Source organism: Mirounga leonina, unplaced genomic scaffold, assembly GCF_011800145.1.
Source record: "Mirounga leonina isolate KUSES-001 unplaced genomic scaffold, KU_Mleo_1.0 Mir_114, whole genome shotgun sequence".
Taxonomy (NCBI): domain Eukaryota; kingdom Metazoa; phylum Chordata; class Mammalia; order Carnivora; family Phocidae; genus Mirounga; species Mirounga leonina.
In genome coordinates, this window is record NW_023270265.1 from 23,994,435 (window position 1) to 24,017,363 (window position 22,929).

A 22,929-nucleotide genomic window follows, 5' to 3' on the forward strand; every position below is an offset into this window, starting at 1 on the left:
GGCGGGAACCTGGCCCGGGACCAGGGGCAGCGGCGCGCCGGCGCAGGGCGGCGGTTCCGGGCGGCGGCTCAGCAACCACGCCTCCCTCCCGCGGGGCGGGGCCGGCTCAGCCAATCGGCTTCGCCAACCGCGGCCTGCCTTCCGGGCTTTGGGGCCGGGAATTGTGGGAGGAGGGCCCGGGCCCCACTGGAGAAGCCCTGTAGGGTCGGTGCTCCAGGAACCGACCCCCCCCCCGCCCCCCGCGCCTGGCCCGAGGGACCCTCGGTTGTGGCATTTGTCCAGCTGCCCCCTAAGGGGAGCGAGGCCATGGGGCCTATAGGCTTAGCCTCTGACCCTGGGGACTCTCAGCCCAGGCCTGCCCCAGCACCAGTAGTCAGGGGCAGCAAATTTTTAACTAGACACACTGATCATTAACAGGGTAGGAAGGAGTTCAGACTCAGCCTCACTCAGGGGCAGAGACCAGCTGGGCCTCGGGCCTCTTGCAGAGATGTTGGGCCGTGGAGTCTGGTCCTCCGTGAGGCAGGGGCTGAGCAGGGGCTTGTCCAGGAATGTGGGGGGCTGGGCCTCAGGGGAGGGGAGGAAGGTGGACATTGCAGGCATCTACCCCCCTGTGACCACCCCCTTCACTGCCACGGCAGAGGTGGACTATGGGAAACTGGAGGAGAACCTGCACAAATTGGGTACCTTCCCCTTCCGAGGTAAGTGGGGTCTGTCCTCTGGGGGAGTCGGGGGAGAGGTGAATGACCCCAGTCTCCTCAGCCAGTGAGCTGCTCAGAGACATTGGGTACCTCAGGAGGAGTCGTTTTATTCTGGGAGAGGAGCAGGGGGCACTGCTCTGGGGTCAGGAGGCAGGAAGCTCCTTGCTGGCGTGCAACCTTGACTGAGTCTCACCTGCCTCGGTTTCCCCAGTTGTAAACTACCAGAGTGCCTTCTTAGGCCCTAGGTAATGGGTATGAAAGTCCTTGTCAGCTAAACACTGTGCGGTTGTGAAGGCAGCTGGGGGCGTCACGTGGCAACCCAGCCAGTGGGCTCATCTCCCTACAAGCCTTGTTTGCACACGCTCTTCTGAGCCAAGCCTCCCTGGATCCTCTGACTCATTTCCTCTTTACACGTGGGTCTCCCCTCGCTGAGGTCAGGGACCGGACAACATGCAGCACAGCCACAGGCACAATAAATGAAGGGAAGAAGTGGCCAGGTCCTCCCATCCTGCCCACCCTCGTCTGTCACCCGTAACAAGTCCCTGAGGCGGTAATCTCACTAGCCCCGTTTCACAGACGGGGAGCTGGGGCTCAGAGTGACACAGTTGCTTGCCCAAGGTCATTGCTAATACATGGCTGAGCTGGGATTTGAACCCAGGTCTGACTGCAGGGCTATGCTTGGTTTCACTCCACAGCACTAACCGCTGAGCTGCTAGACCAGACTGTTTCAACAAATAAAGTCTGGTTGGCACCAGCTCTGGGAGTGGAGAGGTTCTGACCGAGGCGGGGCAGCAGAGCAGTTGAGAACATGGACTCTGGATTCAGATCACAACTCTGCCACCTAGCTGTGAGATCATCTCTCTAAGCCTCAGTCTCCCCATCTGACACCTGGGAGTAATGATGCCCACATCGTACAATGGCTGGGAGAGAAATCCAAGAGAGGGCAGATGAAAGCACACTGTGAATAGAAAAGGGTGATGTACCCTAGAAGTTATGGATCCAGTGGTCACAATCACTAGGACCACAGGTCCATAGAGCTGCTTTGTGACAGTGACTACTGACCTGACCAAACCCCATCCACATCTTAGGGTTGAGGTGATGGGACCCTTTGCTAGGGCTCAGTGAATGCCCTGTGGATGCCCATGGTGAGCAGTGACACAAACTCTAAGTAAATTTCTTTTCGGGCTCAGCTTGCTGGGGCCTGAGAGTCTGCACGGAGGCCTGCGTCTCTTGAAGCAAAGTGAGAAGCTCCTTGAATCTCTTATTTATTAAAAAAAAAAATTTTTATGTAATCTCTATGCCCAGCATGGGGTTTGAACTCATGACCGCAAGATCAAGAGCCGCATGCTCCACTGACTGAGCCAGCCAGGCGCCCCTTGCTCCTTGGATCTTAAAAGGAAGGAAGACTCGGCTTCACCCTCCAGGTTCAATGACACCCTGGTGCAGGGGGTGGGGAGGGTGAACTCTGTGTCCAGTGCCTGCCTGCCACCCAGAGAATCCACAGACACCCCCAGCCTCTTCTCTGGACCTTTCCTTCCCTCCTAGCTGCTCATTCACTCCTGCAGAGCACACGGGGGTGCCCAGGATCACAGGCTGCTGTGGATTTGGCAGGCCACGGGCCACGGGCGCCCACTGACCCACACAGGGTCCTGCTCCCGCCTCATCTCTCTCTTACCCACACACCAGGGAGGCAGTGGGCTGAGTAGAAACAGCTCAGCATCCCGAGTTAGAAGGCTGGGTAAGAATCCTGGTTCTGCCAGTTATGGCGACCTTGAGAAATCCCTGAACCTCTCTAATCTGACTTCCTCATTTTAGAATGGAACTGAGCCACAGGGTGAACGCATTCCTCCCAAGGAGCTCAAGTGTGAGGCCCTGACATAAAGAATAGAGCCATAGGGTCCTGTCACTGCTCCCAGGACACAGCCAGAATGCCCGGGAAAGGAGCCGTGAGCAACTTTTGCTCTACAGACAATGTTTTTCTGGCCCTGTCCTGGCCCCCGGCTTTGGCTTTGCTGCCCAACACTCGGGGGCAGAGGAGGAAGCCCTCACATACCACAGTGCCAGGGCCTCCTACAATAAGTTAAAAGGCCTCCAAAGGGGAGGTGGGAACCTGCCTTTAATGAATCAGTGAACGGTTAGAGATTCTTCTGGAAGGTATTGCCTGAAACTGTGTAGCTCTCTTTATTTCTTATTTTTGAATTGTTAATTTTTACTGATTATTTGTATAAAGAGTATCATTTTTAAATGAAAGTTATAACTAGAGACCGGAGGGTAAAACTGTTGCAGAGGGGCCATTTGGCCCTGAGCTCACTCCTACAAACAACCTCGAAGATGAACTTTGAGTTGTTATTTCCAAATGAGGTTAGTGGACGACCACAGAGCTACTTCAGCAGGACTAGGGAGATGATGTTCCCCATAAAACTTTGAGCTTGTATCTTATTCCCTTAGTACATAGACAAAGATATTATTGTGTATATTAAAGCCATTACTTTGTTAAATAAAAATATTTTGTTTAAAAAAATCACAATTTTTACAACCCTGTTTTGGCATTTACTTTGGCATTCACTTTTATTTTTTTTTATTTTTATTTTTTAAAGATTTTATTTATTCATGAGAGAGAGAGAGAGGCAGAGGGAGAAGCGGGCTCCCAAGGAGCAGGGATCCCGACGCGGGACTCGATCCCAGGACTCTGGGATCATGACCTGAGCCAAAGGCAGACGCTTAACCATCTGAGCCACCCAGGGGCCCCTAGCATTCACTTTTAAAAAGTGAAATGTGGTTTTAAAAAAATGTGTTAGATGCCTCTGGGAGAAAAATAGAGGGGCCCAGGCCTGTTTCTACCCTGAGAGGCTCTGGATATAATTTGGGATTGTGGGCCAGGCTTTCCACTGTCTGTACCTACAGAGAGCCTGGCCAGGTGGCCCACCTGCTCATCATCTAAACTGTGCCCATTTAACCAGGGCTCAGGGGGAGGGGGGAGAATTCTGGGCTTGCAGGTGTGTCACTGAGGCACGAGGTAGCAGCCCCCATCCTGGAATGGCCTCTGGGATCTGGCATCTGTTGAAGACCCCTGTCCTATCTGCTCTGCCTTCTCAGCCCACTGTTGTCTCCTCTCAGTTGTGACCTTATGTTATTCTAGAATGAGCTCCTTCCCGGGCCCCTTTCCTTCTGGACCCTGCTCTGTAAAGGGGTTGAGGCTGCAAATGTGCCAAGCTGGCAGCAGGGGTGGGCCCTGAATGAAAGGAGACACCGACGTCAGGCAGCCTGGAATGGAAGGACCCCTTCAGCCGTGGTCGGCGCACCTGCCCCCTGGGGGCCACTGGATGGAGAGGGAGAGAAACCAAAGATTGGAAAAGAAGGATTGAGTTGCAGAATGGGTCACAAGCAGAAGGCAGAAGGGACTCAGAATTGGGGAAGCTGCTTTTCCACTGACCTCGGGGACAGCTGTCCGGGTGGGAGACGGGACTTGGGCCTCAGGAAACGGCCTGCCAGGTTGGACGTGAGGGATGCTGTGGCCTCTCCCCACCCCGCCCCCCTAGCCACCTTCCTCACAATGGGGTTCATTGCTGAGGTGGGAGGGGCATCCTAGGAAGGGTCCAGCTGGGGGCCTGCCAGCCAGACAGCCTCGGGGAACCTGCCCTTCAAGATGAACCATACCATCCGGGCTCCCCCACTCCCAGTGCGCTCTTAGCTCTGCCTGCCTGGCGTAGGGTCCTGGAGGCCTTCTTGGAGCTCATCCAGCAACCATCATGCAAGGTGGTGCTGGGGGCTGCCCTCTTACTGGGCGGTGGAGGCCTCATGCTGTGGATTCAGAGGAGGAGGAGAAGGAAGACATCTCCTGCTCCTGCCCAGGAGGAGCAGGGGCCACCCGAAGGTCACCAAGCAAAGAATGAGAACTGGATTAAGTCTCACTTTAGCCGCCTTTCTGAAGAGAAGCTGGCCGCCAGCAGCAGCACCCCCCCTGCCCCCGAGAGTGGCCGTGGGGCGGCCGGCACCACGGTGCGCACAGAGGCCTTCACCACCAGGCAAGGAGAGGTGGGCACAGCTCTGCACCAGCAGTCCTTCGCCAGCAAGCAGAGGTTGTCTGGCTCCTCGCTGACCAGAGAGACCCAGCGGGAGTCTGGAAGATCCTCGTCCACGGATGCGGCCACCTGGGCTGCTGTGGCCGCCTGTACCAAGGAGATGGACAACCTGGGACAGCAGCTGGCTCATTCCATGTTGCAGCGTGCCATGATTTACCAGAACTCAGGCCACCTGGAGTCCAAAGACATCAACCAGGAGGAGCTGAAGGGCCTCGAGGAGGTGGAGTTGAAGCTGAAGGGGAATTTCCTCACTCAGCGAGAAACCGCGGTAGCCGGCATGAACCACACACACACCTTCCATGGCCACGGTCCCCACGGCCACCAGGGGCATCCGAGCCACCCGAGCCACAGCCTGCCCGACCGCAGCCACCACACCTACCACCCCTTTGAAGCCATCACCTAACCACAGACGGAGACGCCCCTTCCCCCGACAGGCTGGCACACAAGCGTGGGCGTGTTTTCTCTCCTGTGGGGCAGCCCGTGTGGCCCAGGGTGAGAGGCTGCCGCCCAACACCCTTCTTCCTCAGCCCCCCACGGGGCTCCTGGGCCCCTTCAAGTCTGTGAGTAGGGTCTGTCACGGAGAATGGCTCCCGATGGAGGGGCAGGTGGAAGGAAGGGAAGCAGCCGAGACACACGCCCGGGCCCCTGAAGACCCACCGAGAGAAGCCCGGCGAGGCAGATCCCGGGAGCAGCTGAGAGCCCCCAGACCGACGCCAGATGCCTGGAACTGAGCCAATAAAGCCTTGTATACCCTCATTCTGAGTCTGGGGGGCTCTGTGGCCAGCCTCAGGACTGGGCGGGGATGCGGGGAGAGGGTTCCGCTCCCACAGTCCTCTTCGTGTGGCCCTTGGCTTGGGCTTTTTGCTGGGCTGATTCAAGACTCCACAGATCAGCTTCCCCGGGTCTCAGGTTCTGGGGATGGGACGTCTCCCGGGAGCTCAGCACCCACCAACCCGCTCTTGGCCAGGGAAGGAGGAAGCGGCCAGGTGTTGAGAGGTGGGGGGAGAGACAGGCTTTCAGAAGCTAGTAAGCAAGGTGGGGTGTGGGTCTCCTGTCCTCTTGGTGTCATCTTCACCCTATCTCCTGCTGCTCGAGTCGTGTGGCCTCCTGCACTGCAGTGCTCTCTCCCTGCCCCACCTGCTTTCCGGGGCCGCTGGGATCCCCATTAATGCCTCCCCCGCCTACCTTCAGAGCTGTTGTGCCATATACTCTCTCTTCCTGTTTATGTTACCGTGGCTGGGGCTGCTGCTGGTACTACGGACGAGTGGTATTGCTGGTACTACGGGCTGCTGCTGGTACTATGGATTAGTGGTATTACTAGTACTACCAGCAGCTCCCTCTTTTTTTTTTTCTTTTCAGTTTTTAGTATGTGCCATGTTCTATGTTAAGTGTTACAGCACAGTCCCATGGAGACAGTATTGCGTTACCTCCGTTCTGCAGATGAGACACCTGAGGCTCAGAGCTGTAATTCACCTGACAGGGCATCGACAGTAAGTGGTGGAGTTAGAGCCCCGCTCTGGCCGACTCCAAAGCTCAGACCCCAAGTCCCTGCCTTGTGCTGCCCCCTAGAGGTGGCCCTCCAGGGGGCTCCCTCTCTCATGCTTACCTCTGCCCTCTTACCACATGTCCTGACTCTCTGTGCCCTCCCTCAAGCGTGGGACTTCCCCTGCCTCCTCTTCCTGGGTCCCAAGAAGCCGTTTCTGGGGCAAGGGGGGACCTCCAGTAAGGGGCTTAAAGGGAGGCAGCTCTGTCTCCCATGAAAGTTGAGAGAAGTCAGCTACACCACACTGTCTAACCCCCAGTGGCTCCTTTACATAGAAATGTACCATTGGCATCTGTGATGAACTTACCAGTGTTTCCCAGCCTGTGGGCCTCAAACTTCCCAGAAGAAGGCGCCCAGAATCCTTCCAAAGGATGGATAAATCTACAAACACCCTAAATGTTGTTGATTGATTTTATGGGGCATAATTGGATGTATTTGAATTCATCTATCTATCTATCTATTGTAAAGATTTTAAGTAATCTATACACCCAACGTGGGGACCGAACTCACAACCCCGAGATCAAGAGTCGCATGCTCCACTGACTGAGCCAGGCAGGCGCCCCAGTATTTGAATATTTTTTAAAATTACTAATAAGTGACTTTATATAAATGTTAATGTGTGTGTGTGTGTGTGCATATATACACTTTAAATTTAAAATACTTCATACTGGGTGTCGTGGAGGAGGCCAACATGAGGGGATGTCTGTGATCTTGATGATTCTTGGCAAAGTGGGGCCATGTGCTGTGCAAGGGGGACAAAATAACAGGAGGGGCAGAAGCCAGGGGGAGTGAGAAAGGCTCTCCGGGGCTGCAGCTCAGGGAGGAAGGTGGTCCAGGCAGAAGGGAACAGCATGCGCAAAGGTGTAGAGACAGGGTCGTGACACTGTGTCTGGGGGACCTTGACAGTTTGGCTGAAGGGGAACATTTAGAGATGTGCGAAAGGTAGCAGGAAAAGCCAGAAACGTGACTCCGAAGTTTAGAGCCCAGAAGGACGTAGAAGAGCATACAGTCCAACTTCCTCATTTTACAGCAGAGACCAGTTTGAGAAATTTTGCCTAATCCTGCACGTGGAGGTGGGGGAGATGGAAGGGTTCTGGAGAACGTCTGTATATTTTTGGGTAGGCCACAGGGAAGGACAAGGAACAGGAGATGGAAGTTCAGAGGAGAGATGTCTGGTGGAGGGATCCTGGGAAGACTTCTGAGGGGAGGTGGCAAGGATGATGGGTCAAGGGGCATAAGAGTAAGAGAGACTGTGATTCCTTTGGGCCACATCAGTCACCATGTTCCTTGTGCATGCCCAGCCCTGAAGACGCACTCCTCTCCCCCAGCCACTCTGGCTCCCCAGAGCAGTCAGCATAACCGTGGGGCTGAGGGAGAGTAGCTTCTGTGATGAGCCGCATTGTCTCGCAGCTGGATCGGGGAGGAGAAGTTCCTGAGAGCAGGCTCCCCTCCCACAGCTGCCACCCTCCTGATTTAAGGCTTGAGCACTTTCTCCGGACTCTGTCATAATTACAGCTAACACTGCTAGGTTCTAATCTAAGCACTTTATAAGTAGTATCTCATTTAAGCCTCACAACTCTTTAAGGAGGGCACTAATATCCCCATTTTTCATGTGAGGAAGCTGAGGCTTGGTGACGCCATTTGCCCAAGATCTCATAGCCGATAAGGGCCCGCGCCGAGTTTCGCGCAGGCTCCTCTCAGTTCAGAGCCGACGCATCTGACCACTCTACCCACCTGCTCTTTCATCGCATGCTGTCTTCACTCCCTGACCCGTCCGGGGCCCTGGCGCCCCCCCCACCCCCGCCCCGCTCTAGTCCCCTCTCTACACCAGGGGAGGCACAGCAGGCCTAAAACTGGACATCCCACCCAGGAGAGGGGGGGGGGTTCTTTGCAGCACCAGTTCACAGATTTCAAGGTGCTTTCTTGTACATTTTCTTGTTTGGGCCTTTAAAGTAGCCTTACGAGGTAGGATTGAAATGTTTTTATTATCATCCCGTAGAAGAGGAAATGGGGACTCGGATACATGATGTAATTTGCTCAAAAGGGGAGCTGGGTCCGACTGTTTCCCGACTCTGTGATAGTCCCTCCTCCCCAGCCTGGCCTGCCTTCCTCCGGCCTGGGTCACATGCTCCTTTCTGAGACAAGGGAGAGGCCACCGGGAGTCTTGAGCACAGGGGCCTGCCTCCCCTCGGAGAGCGCAAGACCCAGCTGCCCTGCTGCTCAGGAGCCCCTGGAACTGGCCCCCAGAACGAAGGGGGTCTTGGGGATGAGTGAACACGGCCGAAGAAGTGGCTGGTGCAGGAATGGGCCTGGCCCCCTCCCAGGGTGGTGGTGGCAGCCAGGGTTGTGGAGGGAGGGAGATGTCTTTGGAGGCATTTCCATAGAGGCAGTGGCAAAAGTTCCATCTCAGAATCTTTGACCTCTCAGCAGAAGATGCTGGTCCAATCCTCTCCGGGGTTGGCGACTCACACATGGGGGCACTCACACTGGCCAAGGACCAGCACCTTTGGAACAAGACAGAAGGAGGCTCCTGGCCTGACGTGGAGAAATGGATCCTGAGGAGGCAACACAACAGAAGCCAAAACCTATTTGCCTCAAGATGCTCCCTGCAATGTTACCAAGGCAAAAAAGTGGCGGGGGGGGGGGGGGGACTGCTAAGTATCCAGTGAGCTATTCTGGCAATCCACTCCGTGGAATCTGCTGGTGTCGTGAACAGCATGGAAAAAGGTTTGTGTTGAAAAGTTGACTCTCCATCACACTGTGTCCCCTAAGGATGACTCACTGGAACAGTCTCTCTTGGTCCCAATGCCAGGAAACTCTGTGTGTTTCTGGGGCAGCTGCTTTGCTTTGATCTTGAGTTCTGCGTATCTGTCAGCTGATCACATTTCCCTTTTAGCTTTGACTGTCAGGAAGCTCCAAACCAAAGTGATGGCCCATCTCTCACAACTGCGTGGCAGGGATTTTGTATATCAGTATCCTGCCCCCCAGCTTTCTCTTCTTTGCTTTCTCCCAAGAGGTCTCCTATTTATTAATAATCTTGTTGTGTCATAGGCTGTATTTGTCAACTATTTCAGAACAATGTTTTTGGAATGGGATGGAGTAGAGAGGAGGAAGAAGAGGAAAGAGAAAGTGAAATGAAAGAAGCAGAGAGGAAAATGGTTTTACTCTAACATTCCCTTCAGATTCAGCCAAAGAGCATCAATTCTGTGATATAAAAGGGTTGACACCTTATCTGGTGGTGTTAGAAACCTCTCAAATGATCGGTCAAACAGGAAAATGCAAAATAAAATAATGGGATGTCACTTTTCACCCAGAAAATTGGCAAAAATTAACTCTGACAATACCCAGCGATAGCATGGATGAACACTAACAGGCCCTTCCATGTGGTACAAACTGGCTAATGAGGCAGACGTTTGGCACGTGAAGATGCACATGGATGTGGCTCAGCAATTACACGCCCAAGTAGACTGTAGAGAAGCTCAGACATGGGCACAGAAGACCTTATAGGATGTGTTTGTTTCAGCATTATTTGTAATAGCAAAACTAAGGAAACATTCTAAATGTCCCCAAAAGGAGAATGAAAAGTAAATTGTAGTCTAACTTCACAACAGAATATAATATAGCAATTAAAATGAATCAGAACTGTGTACTGCTAGGGACAAAGCTCACAACATAATCTTGAGCAAAAATAGCAAACCACAGATGCTGGTATGAGCTTGATTCCATTCCTATAAAGCTTAAAATGGCAAAAAACGTCTTCTATCTTGTTTATGGGTCAATATGTATGCCTTAAGGGTATAAAGACATGAACGGGAACAATGACACCCGAGTCGGGACAGCTAGAAGAGGAAGAAAAAGGTGATCAGGGGAGGGTTGCCGTGGGTGCTGGGTACACACCTGTGGATTCTACTATTATCGAGTTTTTTGGGTATAGCTAAAATATTTCATTAACACAAAGAAAAATGGTGTGGACACTGCCGTCACAACTGGGTAAAACATCTGCCTGCATCAGGACAAAGATGGGAAGGAAATGTGTGAAAAACTATGGCGTTGGGGTGGTAGGGACCTGGGTGTGCGTAACGGCAACATCCCGGTTGTTGGTAGAGGATGGGAAGGCGTTGGCTGTGATGGGACCTGTCTTGCAGGCTTCGTGGTCCAGGGCTCCAATGGCGAGTTCCCCTTCCTGACCAGCAGCGAGCGGCTGGAGGTGGTGAGCCGCGTCCGCCAGGCCATGCCCAAGGACAAACTCCTGCTAGCCGGCTCTGGCTGCGAGTGTGAGGCCACAGTGCTCTGGGCTCTGGGGGTGCTTGGGGGGCCTGGGAGTGGGGAGCCAGGCTCCTTGGCCCTGGGGCTGGTTCAGCCTACTGGTTCTGTCTCTTCTGAACCCCTTGCTTGCCCAGCCCTTCGGCCTCCTGCTCTCGCGCGCCGCGGCCCATAGGGAAGACTCCCTCTTTCCTCCTATAGCCACGCAAGCCACTGTGGAGATGACTGTGAGCATGGCCCAGGTTGGGGCAGACGCCGCCATCGTGGTGACCCCTTGCTACTATCGTGGCCGCATGAGCAGCGCTGCCCTCATTCACCACTACACCAAGGTGGGTGTGGGGCCTGGGCATGGGGTTGGGGCCTGGGACTGAGAGGAGGCTGCCTGGGGAGAGAGAGAGCAGCTGGGGGCCGAGGGGGAGCCTCCTTCCCGTGAATGGCAGCCGTGGGGACGGGGAGGGCTGCCGCTGGGCCGCTGGCCAAACACGCTGTGTGGCTGTTTCCTTGCCTCTCGGATGGGAGGAATGGCCCGGTCTTCCTCACGGGGTCCTTGTGAGGACCGAGTTCCATCGAAATGCAGAGGACTTAGAGCTGAGCCTGGCACATAGAAAGCGCTCATGAAATGTTATTATTATCGCTTACAAGCAGGGAACACGGCACTGTGACTCCTAGTGCAGGAGGTGGGCATATCCAGGTGGCCCCCAGGGCCCCAGGCCCGGAGCTGGTGGTGGTGGGCAGTGCCTCGCGCCCCTCGGGCCCCACCACCTCCCCTCTCTTCTCTGCCTCCCTCAGGTCGCTGACCTCTCCCCAGTCCCTGTGGTGCTCTACAGCGTCCCAGCCAACACGGGCCTGGCCCTGCCCGTGGATGCGGTGGTCACGCTCTCCCAGCACCCGAACATCGTGGGCATCAAGGACAGTGGCGGTGATGTGAGTAGCAGCGTCTCCTGGCTGGGGCTCCTTCCTCGTCTCCTGGGCCATCAACTTCGGGGCAGCTCTGGGACCCGCTTCAGTCCTGGGCTGCTCTCGGGGTTCTTGCCGTTGTGCGGGCTCTCTGGGGCTTTGTCCAAGTTTTGGGGCTAGCTCTCTGGGGCAGGGGGGCTCATCCCCCGCCCAGCCCCCATCTCGCTTGGTGTTGAAGCTCTGGGCGCGGTTCTCACGCACGTTTGCTGTTGCAGGTGACCAGGATGGGGCTGATGGTTCACAAGACCCGGAGGCAGGATTTCCAGGTGTTGGCTGGATCGGCTGGCTTCCTGCTGGCCAGCTACGCCGTGGGTAGGCCTCCTGCTGCACTCACACTGTCGTGGGTGGTACAGCCAGGCCCCCCCCGCCGAGGGCTGGGGCCCCTTCTGTGGGGTCCTTTTGCCAGTCTGCCTGCTTGGAAACCTCAGGATTCCAAAACGCTGCTCGCTTGTCTGAAAATTGGGTGCTTCCGAGTGACCTTTCCGGGCAGTAGAGGGTGGTTGTGTATAATCCTTGGGCTGTAGCAGGGATGCCCGAAGTTTGTTCTAAGTCCTGAGCTCCCTGCTTAGTTGACAAATTTAGCCCCTCTAATCTCACCCTGTAAATCATTCTCTGAGGATAGAGGCCTTGGGGCTTTTCCTCTGGTCCAGGAGTCTGTTTTCGCCTCCCCCTGGTGCCAGGCCAGAAGGAACTGTCAGATCTATAGGGTTGGGCCAGGGATCTTCAGCTGCCTGATTCTGTTCTAGTCCAGGATCCTAGGAACCTCACCGTTAAACCAACCACGCCGGTCTGTTGTGGGTTGGGCTCCTTGGGTTCAGGTTGGATTTGAGCCCGGGAGCGGGGAAGAGGGGAAGCATCTGCTCCCTTCGGCTGGAGCCGCAGCAAGGCCAGATCTGTGTTACTTCTCCAGTGCTGAGGGGACAATGCTGGTTCCTGGCCTCTGGTCTCCACAGACCGGCTTGCTGCCTGGGTCCTTGCACATCTCTCCTCTGCCACGTCACAGTCTCTAAAGTGCAAGGGCAGAAGAGGAGACCCACTGAAGCCTTGTTCCCGAGGGAGGGGCAGATGGAAAGAGCACAGGCTCTGGAGGTGGGGTGGGGGGGTAGTACTTACTGCCGGGCAGGGTATTCAACCTCGCTGGGCCTGAGCTTCTACTCTGTAAAGCAGGGGGGTGTTGTGAGAACGTGTGAGAATGTGGCCACGTTGTCCACGTAGTGCCTGGCGTAGAGTGGGGATCCATAAATGGCAGCTTTTTTAGCTCATTCCAAATTTCCCACTCTCCAGTCTTGAGGCCACGGTGCTTAGGGTCACCCCTAACTAGCCTTAGAATCACATCACAGGCTGGCAGAGTGGCAAGGCCCCCCAAGATCACAGCCAGCCCATTTTCATTGCCCAGATGAGAACAGAGAGGACCGGGAAGTCTAGGACTTGGGCAAGTTCACGCTGCCAGTGGGAGGAAATGCCTGGTCTCCCGACTGTGTCCAGGGCTCTTTCCACCCCCACCCCCACCCCCACCCCCAGCGCCGTCCCAGGCCAAATTCACGGGGGGGCGGGGAGATAAGATTTCAGAAGAGCAAGGTCTTCCCGTCCACTCCACCCCCTTCCCGGACTGATGAGTCAGGGGGCTATTAGAGGATCGTGGAGGTGTCAACTGGCAGGTGGGACTTTACTCTGGGAGGTGTGTTGGGGGGTGCAGGGGAGGAACTGTTCTTAAGTTAGCCTTCAGGCTCTGTTCCCTGACCTTCAGCCTGTGCAATTCTACTTCAAATATGCTGGCAGCTTTTCTCTCTGGAAATCTGTACTCTGGACTCACAGAGCATGCCTTGGATATGACCAACCAGTGGCACCGAAATCCACATCCTCTTTCCCCAGAATAAGAGGTGCGGGGGCGCAGGCTTTGGAATTGCCTGTGAGAAGAGGCTCTGGCTGATGTTCTGCATCTTACTCTGGGGCAGGAGCTGTGGGGGGCGTGTGTGCCCTGGCCAATGTCCTGGGGGCTCAGGTGTGCCAGCTGGAGCGACTCTGCCTCACGGGGCAATGGGAAGATGCCCAGAAACTGCAGCACCGCCTCATTGAGCCAAACACTGCGGTGAGCTCCCAGCCAATGACCCCAAGGCATGTGTGTGTGTGTTGGGGGGGGTGTCTGTGTCCTCATTGGGGCAGGAGCCAGGGCAGGCACAGGCGTCCCCACGTAGCCTCTTCCCTTTCAGAAAATCCTTTTAGAGAACCTCCCAGCGTGGGAACTCCAATCACGACTTCAGACAAAGTTGAGCCCTGTTGGTTGTGTTGGAATTCACTTAGGGAGCCAGTTAAAATTCTAATCCTCTAGACCCAGGAATAAGCGTTGAGACAAACAACCTGGCTGATTGTGGTGACATAAGTAATCCCGGGACCTTACCTAGAGATGCACTGCCTGGGGAGAGTGAATCATGGGCCTTTCCATCAGCTTTATGAGTCAGATCCCGGAGAACAGAATGATAGGGAGTAAAGGAGGAGTTAGAAGGTTGGATGTATTCAGAGCCCAGACTTCCCAGGAGAGTTTTGTCTTTCAATAATCTTCTCTGCAGTCAGACGGTGTACCCCAATTCTGTATTGGGCAAGTCAAGGAGAAGAGCCGAGATGGAATGCCTGTCAAGAGCCCAGCAGCGCTGTGCAGAACCATATTGGGGTCTGAGGCAGGAAGGAAAATGTGTGTTCTTAGAGACACCTTTGTATGTGTATTTTAAATTAAACTTTTAATTTTGAGATAACTGTAGGTTCAGATGAAGTTGTAAAAAATAATCCAGGGGCACTTGGGTGGCTCAGCCGGTTAAGCGTCTGCCTTTGGCTTGGGTCATGATCTCAGGGAGACTGCTTCTGCCACTCTCCCTGCGTGTGCCTTCTTGCTCTCTCTTTCTCTCTCTCTCTCAAATAAATAAATAAAAATTAAAAAAAAAAAAAAGAAAGAATACAGAGAGAGTCCATGTACCCATTCCCCAGTTTCCCCCAATGGGAATATCCTACAAAATTACAGTACAATATCACAACCAGGATTTGGACTTTGATACAGTCCAGGTACAGAGTATTTTTATCACCAGAAGGATCCTTCATGTTATGCTTTCATGACTACACCTACTCACCTCCTGCCCCCACCGCCTCCTTAACTCCGGCAACTGCACATCCATTCACCATTTTTATAGTTGTGTCAGTTCAAGACTGCTATATGAAGGGGATCATTGGGTCTCTAACCTTTGAAATTGGCTTGCTTTCACTCTGCAGAATTCTGTGCACATTCATCCGAGCTGTTGCATGCAGCAATAGCCCGTTTCTTTTTATTGATGAATAGTGTTTCACGGTGTGGCCGGGCCACACTGTGTGTAACCATTCACTGGTGGGAGGACAGCTGGGTCATTTCCAGTTCGGGGCTATGAGAAGCTGCTCTGAACATTCATGTACACGTTTTTTCGTGACTGTAAGTTTTCATTTTTCTGGGATAAATACATAATTCATGGGTCATATGATGATTGCATGTGTAGTTTTTTGTGTTTTTTTTTTTTAAAGATTTATTTATTTATTTGAGAGAGCGAGAATGAGAGAGAGTACATGAGAGGGGGGGAGGGTCAGAGGGAGAAGCAGGCTCCTCGCCATCAGGGAGCCCGATGCGGGACTCGATCCAGGGACTCTAGGACCATGACCTGGGCCGAAGGCAGTCGCTTAACCAACTGAGCCACCCAGGCACCCTGCATGTTTAGTTTTTTAAGAAACTGCCCAACTGTTCTCCAGAGTGGCTATGCCGTTTTGCGTTTCCATCAGTGTAAATGTATGACTGACCCATTCTCTGCCTCCTCACCAGCTTTAGGCATATGTGACTATTTTTTATTTTAGCCATTCCGATAGGTGTGTAGAAACATTTCAGTGTGGTTTTAGCTTGCATTTCTCTGATGACTAATGCTATTGGACGTCTTCTCATGTTTTTATTTGCCATCTGTATATCTTCTTAAATGAAATGTCTGTGTATGTCTCTTGCCTATTTTATAATTGGATTTTTTTTTTAAATTTATTTATTTATTTGTCAGAGAGAGAGAACACACAAGCAGGGGGGCGGCAGGCAGAGGGAGAAGCAGATTCCCCACTGAGCAGGGAGCCCAATGCGGGGCTCAATCCCAGGACTCTGGGATCATGACCTGAGCCAAAGGTTGCTTAACCAACTGAGCCACCCAGGGGCCCTGGATTTTTTTCTTTTTACCATTGAGTTTTGGAAATTCTTTATATCTTTTAGATACCAGTCCTTTGTGAGATATGTAGTTTGCAAATATTTTCTCCCCATCTATAGCTTGTCTTGTCATTCTCTGAACAGGTTTTTTGCAGAACAAAAGTTTTTAATTTTGATGACGTCCAATTCATCAATATTTTCATTTATATTTATGCTTTTAATGTCAAGTGGAAGAAGGCTTTTCCTGGCACTAGATTGTGAGGATTTTCTCCTATTTTTTTTCCTAAAAGTTTTATAGTTTTACATTTTTTTAATTAAAAAAAAATTTTTTTAAGGTTTTTTTTTTTTTTTGGACAGAGAGAGAGACAGTGAGAGAGGAAACATAAGCAGGGGGAGTGGGAGAGGGAGAAGCAGGCTCTCTGCCAAGCAGGGAGCCCGATGTGGGGCTCGATCCCAGGACCCTGGGATCATGACCTGAGCCGAAGGCAGACGCTTAACAACTGAGCCACCCAGGCACCCCTAGTTTTACGTTTTACAAGTCAGTGACCCATTTTGAGTGCATTTTTGTATGAAGTGTGAGACTTAGGTGGAGGTTCATTTTTTTTCGCTTCTGGATATCCACGTGCTCCCCCACCATTTGTTGAAGGGATGATCTTTCTTCCATTGAATTACTTTTGCACCTTTGTCAAAAATCAGTTGGGCATATTTGTGTGGGTCTATTTCTGGATTCTCTGTTGCTCCCATCATCTGTGTGTCTATCTGCAAAACCACACCAAATTATTCTAAAGTTTATATGGAGAGGCAAAGGAATTAAACTAGCTAAAACAATTTTGGAAAAAAATAACAAAGTGGGAGTAATTAGTCTACCTGGTTTTAAGATTTATTATATACCTATAGTAATCAAGTCTGTGTGGGATTGCAGAAGGTATTTTGTCAAATGCTTTTCTGCCTTGATTGATATGATCGTGTGATTTTTTTTTCCTCTTTAGCCTGCTAATATGCTGAGTTATATGGATAGTTTTCTAATATTGAACTAGACTTGCATCCCTGGAATAAATCCCACTTAGTCATGATGTGTAACTCTTTTCCGATATTGCTGAGTTCCATTTGCGAATACTTAGTTGAAGATTTTTCTGTCTGTATTCATAGGAGATAGTGGTATATAGCTTTCCCCCTTTTTTGGTGCTGCCTTTATCTGATTTTGGTCTTAGGATAATAATAGCTTCATCAGTTGACTGGGAAGTATTCCCTCCTCTTCTATTTTCTGGAAGAGACTGTGTAGAATTGGTGTTAAATATTTTTTAACCGTTTTTTAGAATTCTCCAGTGAGATCATTTGGGCCTGGAGATTTCTTTTGGGGAGGATTTTTTTAAATTCCAGCTCTGCCCCTGACCTCCAGTGACGCCTCCCTGACTGGAAGGGGTAGGAATGCCTCCTTACTGCTTCCCACGTGGCCACCACTGACATTACAAATATGTCTGGAGGGGGGTGACCTCCTTCGGTGTGGGCAGTGACGTGTAAGCTCTGATTTTCCTCACTGGGCCTCTGCTGAGACCATCCATTGTTGCGGGTGAAGGGCACTCTTTACTGCCAGAGTGTGGGGGTGGTGTAGAAGTTCTGGGTCCCAATTCAACCTTTGCTGGCCTGGGTGGGGATGGTGGGGATGGGGCCACAGTTTTTGCTGGGGTGCCTGGCTGGAGTAGAGTGGTGATTGTCTTAAAGTTTTCCATTTTTGCTAGGCTGCTTCTTCCTGGTCCTTGGCTTGAGTGAACAGGCTTTTGTTGGGGGCTTGTATTATCTGTACCCATTGGCATTTTGAGGTTGCTGGCTTCTTAAGCTTCAAGTTGAGGCCAGGGAACTCACCCCTGTGTTCCTTGGGTCCTGAGGTCCCTAGTTTGTCTTCCTTATCTCGACCTTTCAGAGTCTTAGGTTTGTTTGTTTGTTTGTTTTTTAAGATTTTATTTATTTATTTGAGACAGAGAGAGAACGTGCACAAGCAGGGTGAAGGGCAGAGGGAGAAGCAGACTCCCCACTGAGTGGGGAGCCCATGTGGGGCTCGATTCTGGGACTCTGGGATCATGACCTGAGCTGAACGCAGCCACTTAACCGACTGAGCCACCCAGGCGCCCCCTTATGTTTGTTTTTATATAATGTCCAAGGATTTTTAGCTATATTTGTTGGGAGGAATAGGGAAAAGTACATCCATTCCATCTTCCTGGAAGTGGAAACTCTAAGTATTTCCCCTCCTTCCCTCCCTTCCTTTCTTTCTCTTTCCAACCTCAAGATCAAGAGTTCAGGCTTGGGGCGCCTGGGTGGCTCAGTCAGTTAAGCGGTTAAGCGTCTGCCTTCAGCTCAGGTCATGATCCCAGAGTCCTGGGCTCTAGCCCCCTGTCAGGTTCCCTGCTCAGTGGGGAGGTCAGGTTCCCTGCTTGGTGGGGAGCCTGCTTCTCCCTCTTCCTCTGCCTGCCGCTCCGCCTGCTTGTGCTCTCTCTGTCAAATAAATAAATAAAATCTTAAAAAAGAAAAAAAAAAGGAGTTGCAGGCTCCACCAACTGAGCCAGCCAGGCTCAGTATTTTTCTAAATGGTGATTTTTGCCCCCCATAGAACAGTAAACTATTTGAAAAAATATATTAGAAAATTAAAAAGTAGGTATATTAAAACAGCATTCTTTTAGTTTTAAATATCCTATCTACATTAAAAACATAATTTATTATAATTTTACTTCCCTGGCTTGAATAGAAACAACCTCATCAAAAAATTTTTTCCTGCATCTACTCCTAGAAAAACAAAAATGAACCAATAAAAAATACACAGAACATGGCTATAGGGGCACACATTTACTTTTGCCTCGGGCCACAATATGGCAAGGCACGGTTCTGTTGGATCCTGTCTTTTTTTTTTTAAGATTTTATTTATTTATTTGACAGAGAGAGAGAGAGCACAAGCAGGGAGAGCAGCAGGGGGAGAGGGAGAAGCCTGACGTGGGGCTCGATCCCAGGACCCTGGGACCATGACCTGAGCCGAAGTCAGACGCTTAACTGACCGAGCCACCCAGGAGCCCCTGTCGGATCTGTCTTTATTTAAAACATTGACACTTTGTTCATCATGGATTTTTTTTTTTTTGCATTGATTTTGATTTTTAAAAAAATATGGCACTAAATATCACTTACCTGGATGACTGATTTTTTTGGCATCCCCTTAAATTTTGCATCTGAGGTGATAGTCCCAGGCTAAGCAGTAATGTTTTGTTTGGGTAAAGTGGTGGGCTCTAGATCTCCCTCACAGCTTGTATCTTTACCTCCAAGGGGCAGATTAACTCAGCTTTAGAGAAAGGACAGCTGAGGAGGCAAGCACGAGTCCCTCTGGATGTGAAGGTTCTCCTGGGATAGGATGCCCTATTAATACGATGCAAGAACTGCAGAAATGAGGGCCATTCAGCTGAGCCCCATCAGAGCACAGACTGTCCGGTATGTACCGGACACTCCACCGGGGTGGGACCTCTGCTCTCTTTGCCCACCCACTTGCAGAGAGAAGGGTCCAGAACCAGCATACCACCAGGACAGGAAAAGGAGCAGCTTTTAGGTCTCTTGGGGTCTGGTCTTACAGTGGTATTTTTCATTTGATTCTTGTGACACGGGGTAGGTATTGTCATCTCCTCATTTTACAGATGAAGCCGTGGGCTGCCCCTTGGGAGGAGAGGATGCTTGCTGCCATGCTAGCTCTCTGCATGCCATCCTGCCTTACTCTTCACTCGGTGCCTTCTTGTGTGCCAACTCCGGGCACACATTCAGGAATGCCTGGAACACCTTTCTGCTGCCTGGGCTGTCAGCTCAGCCACCCCAGGAGCAGCTTGATGTCACCCTATTGCCCTGCCCTGCTCGAACACAGTGTCCTTCCTCTGCCTTCCGACCTAGCTGGCCTCCTGCCCTGGCTATATTTAGGACTTTCTGTGTTCTTTACCACAAAAAGCATTCAATTATTTCTGTGGGTCTGGGGAGGGGGCAACTCAGAGATCTCACACACCTAAGGTGGAAGGCGGCTTTTCTCTAGGTACTTCTTGTTCCCATCCTCTCCCCTAGGTCTTTCTTTTTTTTTTAGGGAAAAGGAGCGCAAGGGCGCGTGCCCAGCGCGAGCGCGCGCCGGCCGCCCTGCGGCCTCGCGTTCCCCCCGGGAAAGGGGCCCGCGTGGCCGCCCTCCGACGACACCCGCGCGCGCGCTAGGGGGCCGCGACCCCACCGGCCTCCCCCTCCTTCCCCATCCCCGCCCGGGGCCGAGGGGCCCCGTCGAGGCGGGAGAGGGGCCGGCGTGCCGGCCACCCCAACGCGCGTAGACGCGCCGGCGGTGCGCCCCCCCCTCGGCCGTTCCCGGCGACCCGAGGCCCTCCCCCCAAGCACCTCAAAAGACGGGACGGGCGCCCGTCCCCGCCGGCCCAAGCCCAGCGGGAGGCGCGCGAGGCCCGCCGGCCAAGCCGCTCCCCCCGCCGTGGGGGGAGCGGCCGAGGGAGAGGGGGGACCCGGGAGGCGGGCCCGCGAGGGGTGTGGACGACGGGTGGGGGAAGGCCGGGAGAGCCTCCCCCTACACCCGCCGGCCCCGGCTCCCGCCGCGGCAGGGGCGGCGGGACGGCGGGGACTCGGACAAACCCTTGTGTCGAGGGCTGACTTTCAATAGATCGCAGCGAGGGAGCTGCTCTGCTACGTACGAAACCCCCTAGGTCTTTCATACCCCACTCAGGTTTTGGGTGAAAAGCCCAGGTTATTAGAACATCATGGCTGGGGCCAGGCCTGGGAGGAGGATGGCGTATCACTCATTCCAAGAAAAAATTCCCCGGCCACTAGTGGTAAACAGTTAGTCGTCAATCATTCATCAGTGGCTCGCAACCAACCTCTTTTATTATTTTACCCTTCGTGAAGCCCATACTTCTAAGGTTTTACCTTCCCTCCAAATAAAACATTATTAAGTAATGATTACATTCCTAGTTTTTAGGTAGTCAAAGATTCATCTAACACTTCTGATCAGCATGAAATAACCAGTTGCTATGCCGAAGGCAAAGAAACTTGATGCTTCATTTTCTGTAAGACCCCATGCATGATTTTAAGTTATCACAATAGCTTTAGGTCCCCCCTTACAATGGAAGACACTTTAGATATCATGTCATCCAGTCCCCTCATTTTTTAGACAAGAAAACGCTCATGATACAAGGTTACACAGTGGAACTTCTCAGGACAGCTGATGCATTGTTTTTCAGAGTTGGGGTCAGGGAGGAGCTATGAGTGGGTCAGGGTCCATCCTGCAGGGCCAGTTGAGGTCTGGGCTATGCCTGAGGCTCTCATAGACCCTTCCCCTGCCTGGCTTCCCAGGCCTGCTGTGCCCTGGCCCTAGGTCCCTGGGAACTGGGCTGCAGACCCACAGCATTGCTATCTTCTCCCATCCCAGCTTGATGACTGAATGCTGCTTTTTTCCCCAATGGGGTGGATTTTTTTCCTAAGACCCAAGGAGGTGACTTCCTTCCTTAATCTGAGTTGTTGGCATCATGTTCTCTACTGCTGACCTGCCTTCTGGTCTCTCAGTCTGAATTTCCAATTGACCGTGGTGTCACCGATGTGGTAAAGTTACTGTACCAGGGGAGGCGGGGAGGAACCTTAACTTTCTGAAAGTGACACCTGTGTCCCAGACATGTGTATGCAGGGGTTCCCCAGTTTCTTCTAACAGGCCCTGCTTCACAGGTGACCCGGCGCTTTGGGATCCCCGGGCTGAAGAAGACCATGGACTGGTTTGGCTACTATGGAGGCCCCTGCCGAGCCCCCTTGCAGGAGCTGAGCCCCACGGACGAGGAGGAGCTGCGTACGGATTTCAGCAGTAATGGCTGGCTCTGAGGGCAAGGAGAGGACCCGAGCCCATCTCAGCTTCCTGCCTTGTACCTGCAGTCGAAGAGGCACATGGGGGTACGAGGCTTCAAAGCCTGTTTCCCTACTTCGGTCCTCCAGGTAGCCTCTCCCAGGCTCTGCCATGCATCCCCATTTCCTATTCTCACAGCCCCATGACTGCTGGCATTTGTATCCTAAACTGTTCTCTAGAGACCTTCAGTCTGGGAAGGAGCAATTGCTTATCCTTCTACTGTGCCTTCCTGTGCCCTGGGACGTGACCAGGAGCTAGAGGGCAAGAGCAGGGGGCTACTGGGCACAAGTAAGGTCATGTATTTTACTGATGGGACGGCCGCTTAGACTTGGGGGTACACACCTGAGCCCAGCACAGTACAGCGGGGAGCCAGAGCTATTCCTAAGAACCTGACTCCTTCCAGGGAAAGCAGTGGGTTCGGAAACCTAATCAGAAGTGTCACTGGCCTTTGAAAGGCCCCCAAGCTGCATTCCAGACACAGTGCCCTTTCCTAAATCCATTTTGATTATCTCATATTCTCATCTCTAGCCTTGATCTCAACCGTAGAGAGCACAGAGCCGATCCAGGGGCTTGCCAGAGTTGGTAAATAATGACCCCTGGTGGATAAATGTTACATTCAAGGAGACTTCTAGCCAACCTAGGTCTGAGACATTAGGGAAGGAGACTTGGTCTAAGACCTGGCCATCCTCTTGCCTTAGGCACTGTGCTTTCATTGTTAAAAATAATACTTTGTTCTTGCAATAAAGCTGAATAAGTGAAAACAGTGTGGCCATGTACAAATTGATACCTCACTGCCATGTAGGTCTCAGGTTTCCTGCCTAGATGTCAAGAACCTTCCTAGAGGCAATTTAACCTTCAAGGTCTGCTTTCTCCCAGCTCTGAGAGAGGCCCTAAGAGTCCACAGCAAACGAGGTATTAGATCAGTGGTGGCCTAGGGGAAAGGCTTATTGAAGTTCTGAATGGGAGGTAGAAGGCAAAAAGATTCAACTGAGATATTTAGAAACACTTTAGCACATTAACCAAAAGGGCTGCTTTCTCAAAAAATGTTTAACCTTACTCAGTGATACTTGACTAGTGGCAGTAAACCACTGCCACTAGTCAAGTATTTTAAAACATTCAAGATGAATGTTTTAAAAATTACTCTGGCTAAAAAGAAAGGTAAACAGATCCTTGTTTAGGACAAAGCTTAGAGAAGAGACTATAAAAGGTATCAATCTTCAACCGAAATTGGCCATCTGGATGGTACTGAAGCTTGGGGCTTAGCACCTGGGCTCTTCTCACAAGGCAACGTCCAGAAG

The 22,929-nt window shown here is 52.2% G+C and overlaps 2 protein-coding genes across 4 annotated transcripts; both read left to right on the forward strand.

The window, feature by feature from the left end:
- The first annotated feature begins 216 nt into the window (after nt 1-216).
- Nucleotides 217-22,392, forward strand: HOGA1 (4-hydroxy-2-oxoglutarate aldolase 1). 3 transcript variants are annotated; one of them, XR_004683127.1, is made up of 8 exons: nt 217-698; nt 10,469-10,597; nt 10,788-10,915; nt 11,376-11,510; nt 11,759-11,855; nt 13,499-13,632; nt 19,042-19,203; nt 21,460-21,546. XR_004683127.1 is itself a non-coding variant. In XM_035026443.1 (7 exons), the coding sequence occupies exons 1-7, from the start codon at nt 488-490 to the stop codon at nt 21,607-21,609; spliced, it is 984 nt and encodes a 327-aa protein (XP_034882334.1). In that variant the 5' UTR covers nt 218-487; the 3' UTR covers nt 21,610-22,392. The 3 variants fall into 3 exon arrangements, 2 of the variants coding, with proteins under 2 accessions (XP_034882334.1, XP_034882346.1); XM_035026443.1 differs by lacking the exon at nt 19,042-19,203 and having other exon boundaries at nt 218-698; nt 21,460-22,392; XM_035026455.1 differs by lacking the exons at nt 10,469-10,597; nt 19,042-19,203 and having other exon boundaries at nt 218-698; nt 21,460-22,392.
- On the forward strand, nt 612-6,834 carry CUNH10orf62 (chromosome unknown C10orf62 homolog). Its single transcript, XM_035026467.1, has 2 exons — nt 612-698; nt 3,838-6,834. The coding sequence occupies exon 2, from the start codon at nt 4,497-4,499 to the stop codon at nt 5,181-5,183; it is 687 nt and encodes a 228-aa protein (XP_034882358.1). The 5' UTR covers nt 612-698; nt 3,838-4,496; the 3' UTR covers nt 5,184-6,834.
- Nucleotides 22,393-22,929: the final 537 nt, after the last annotated feature.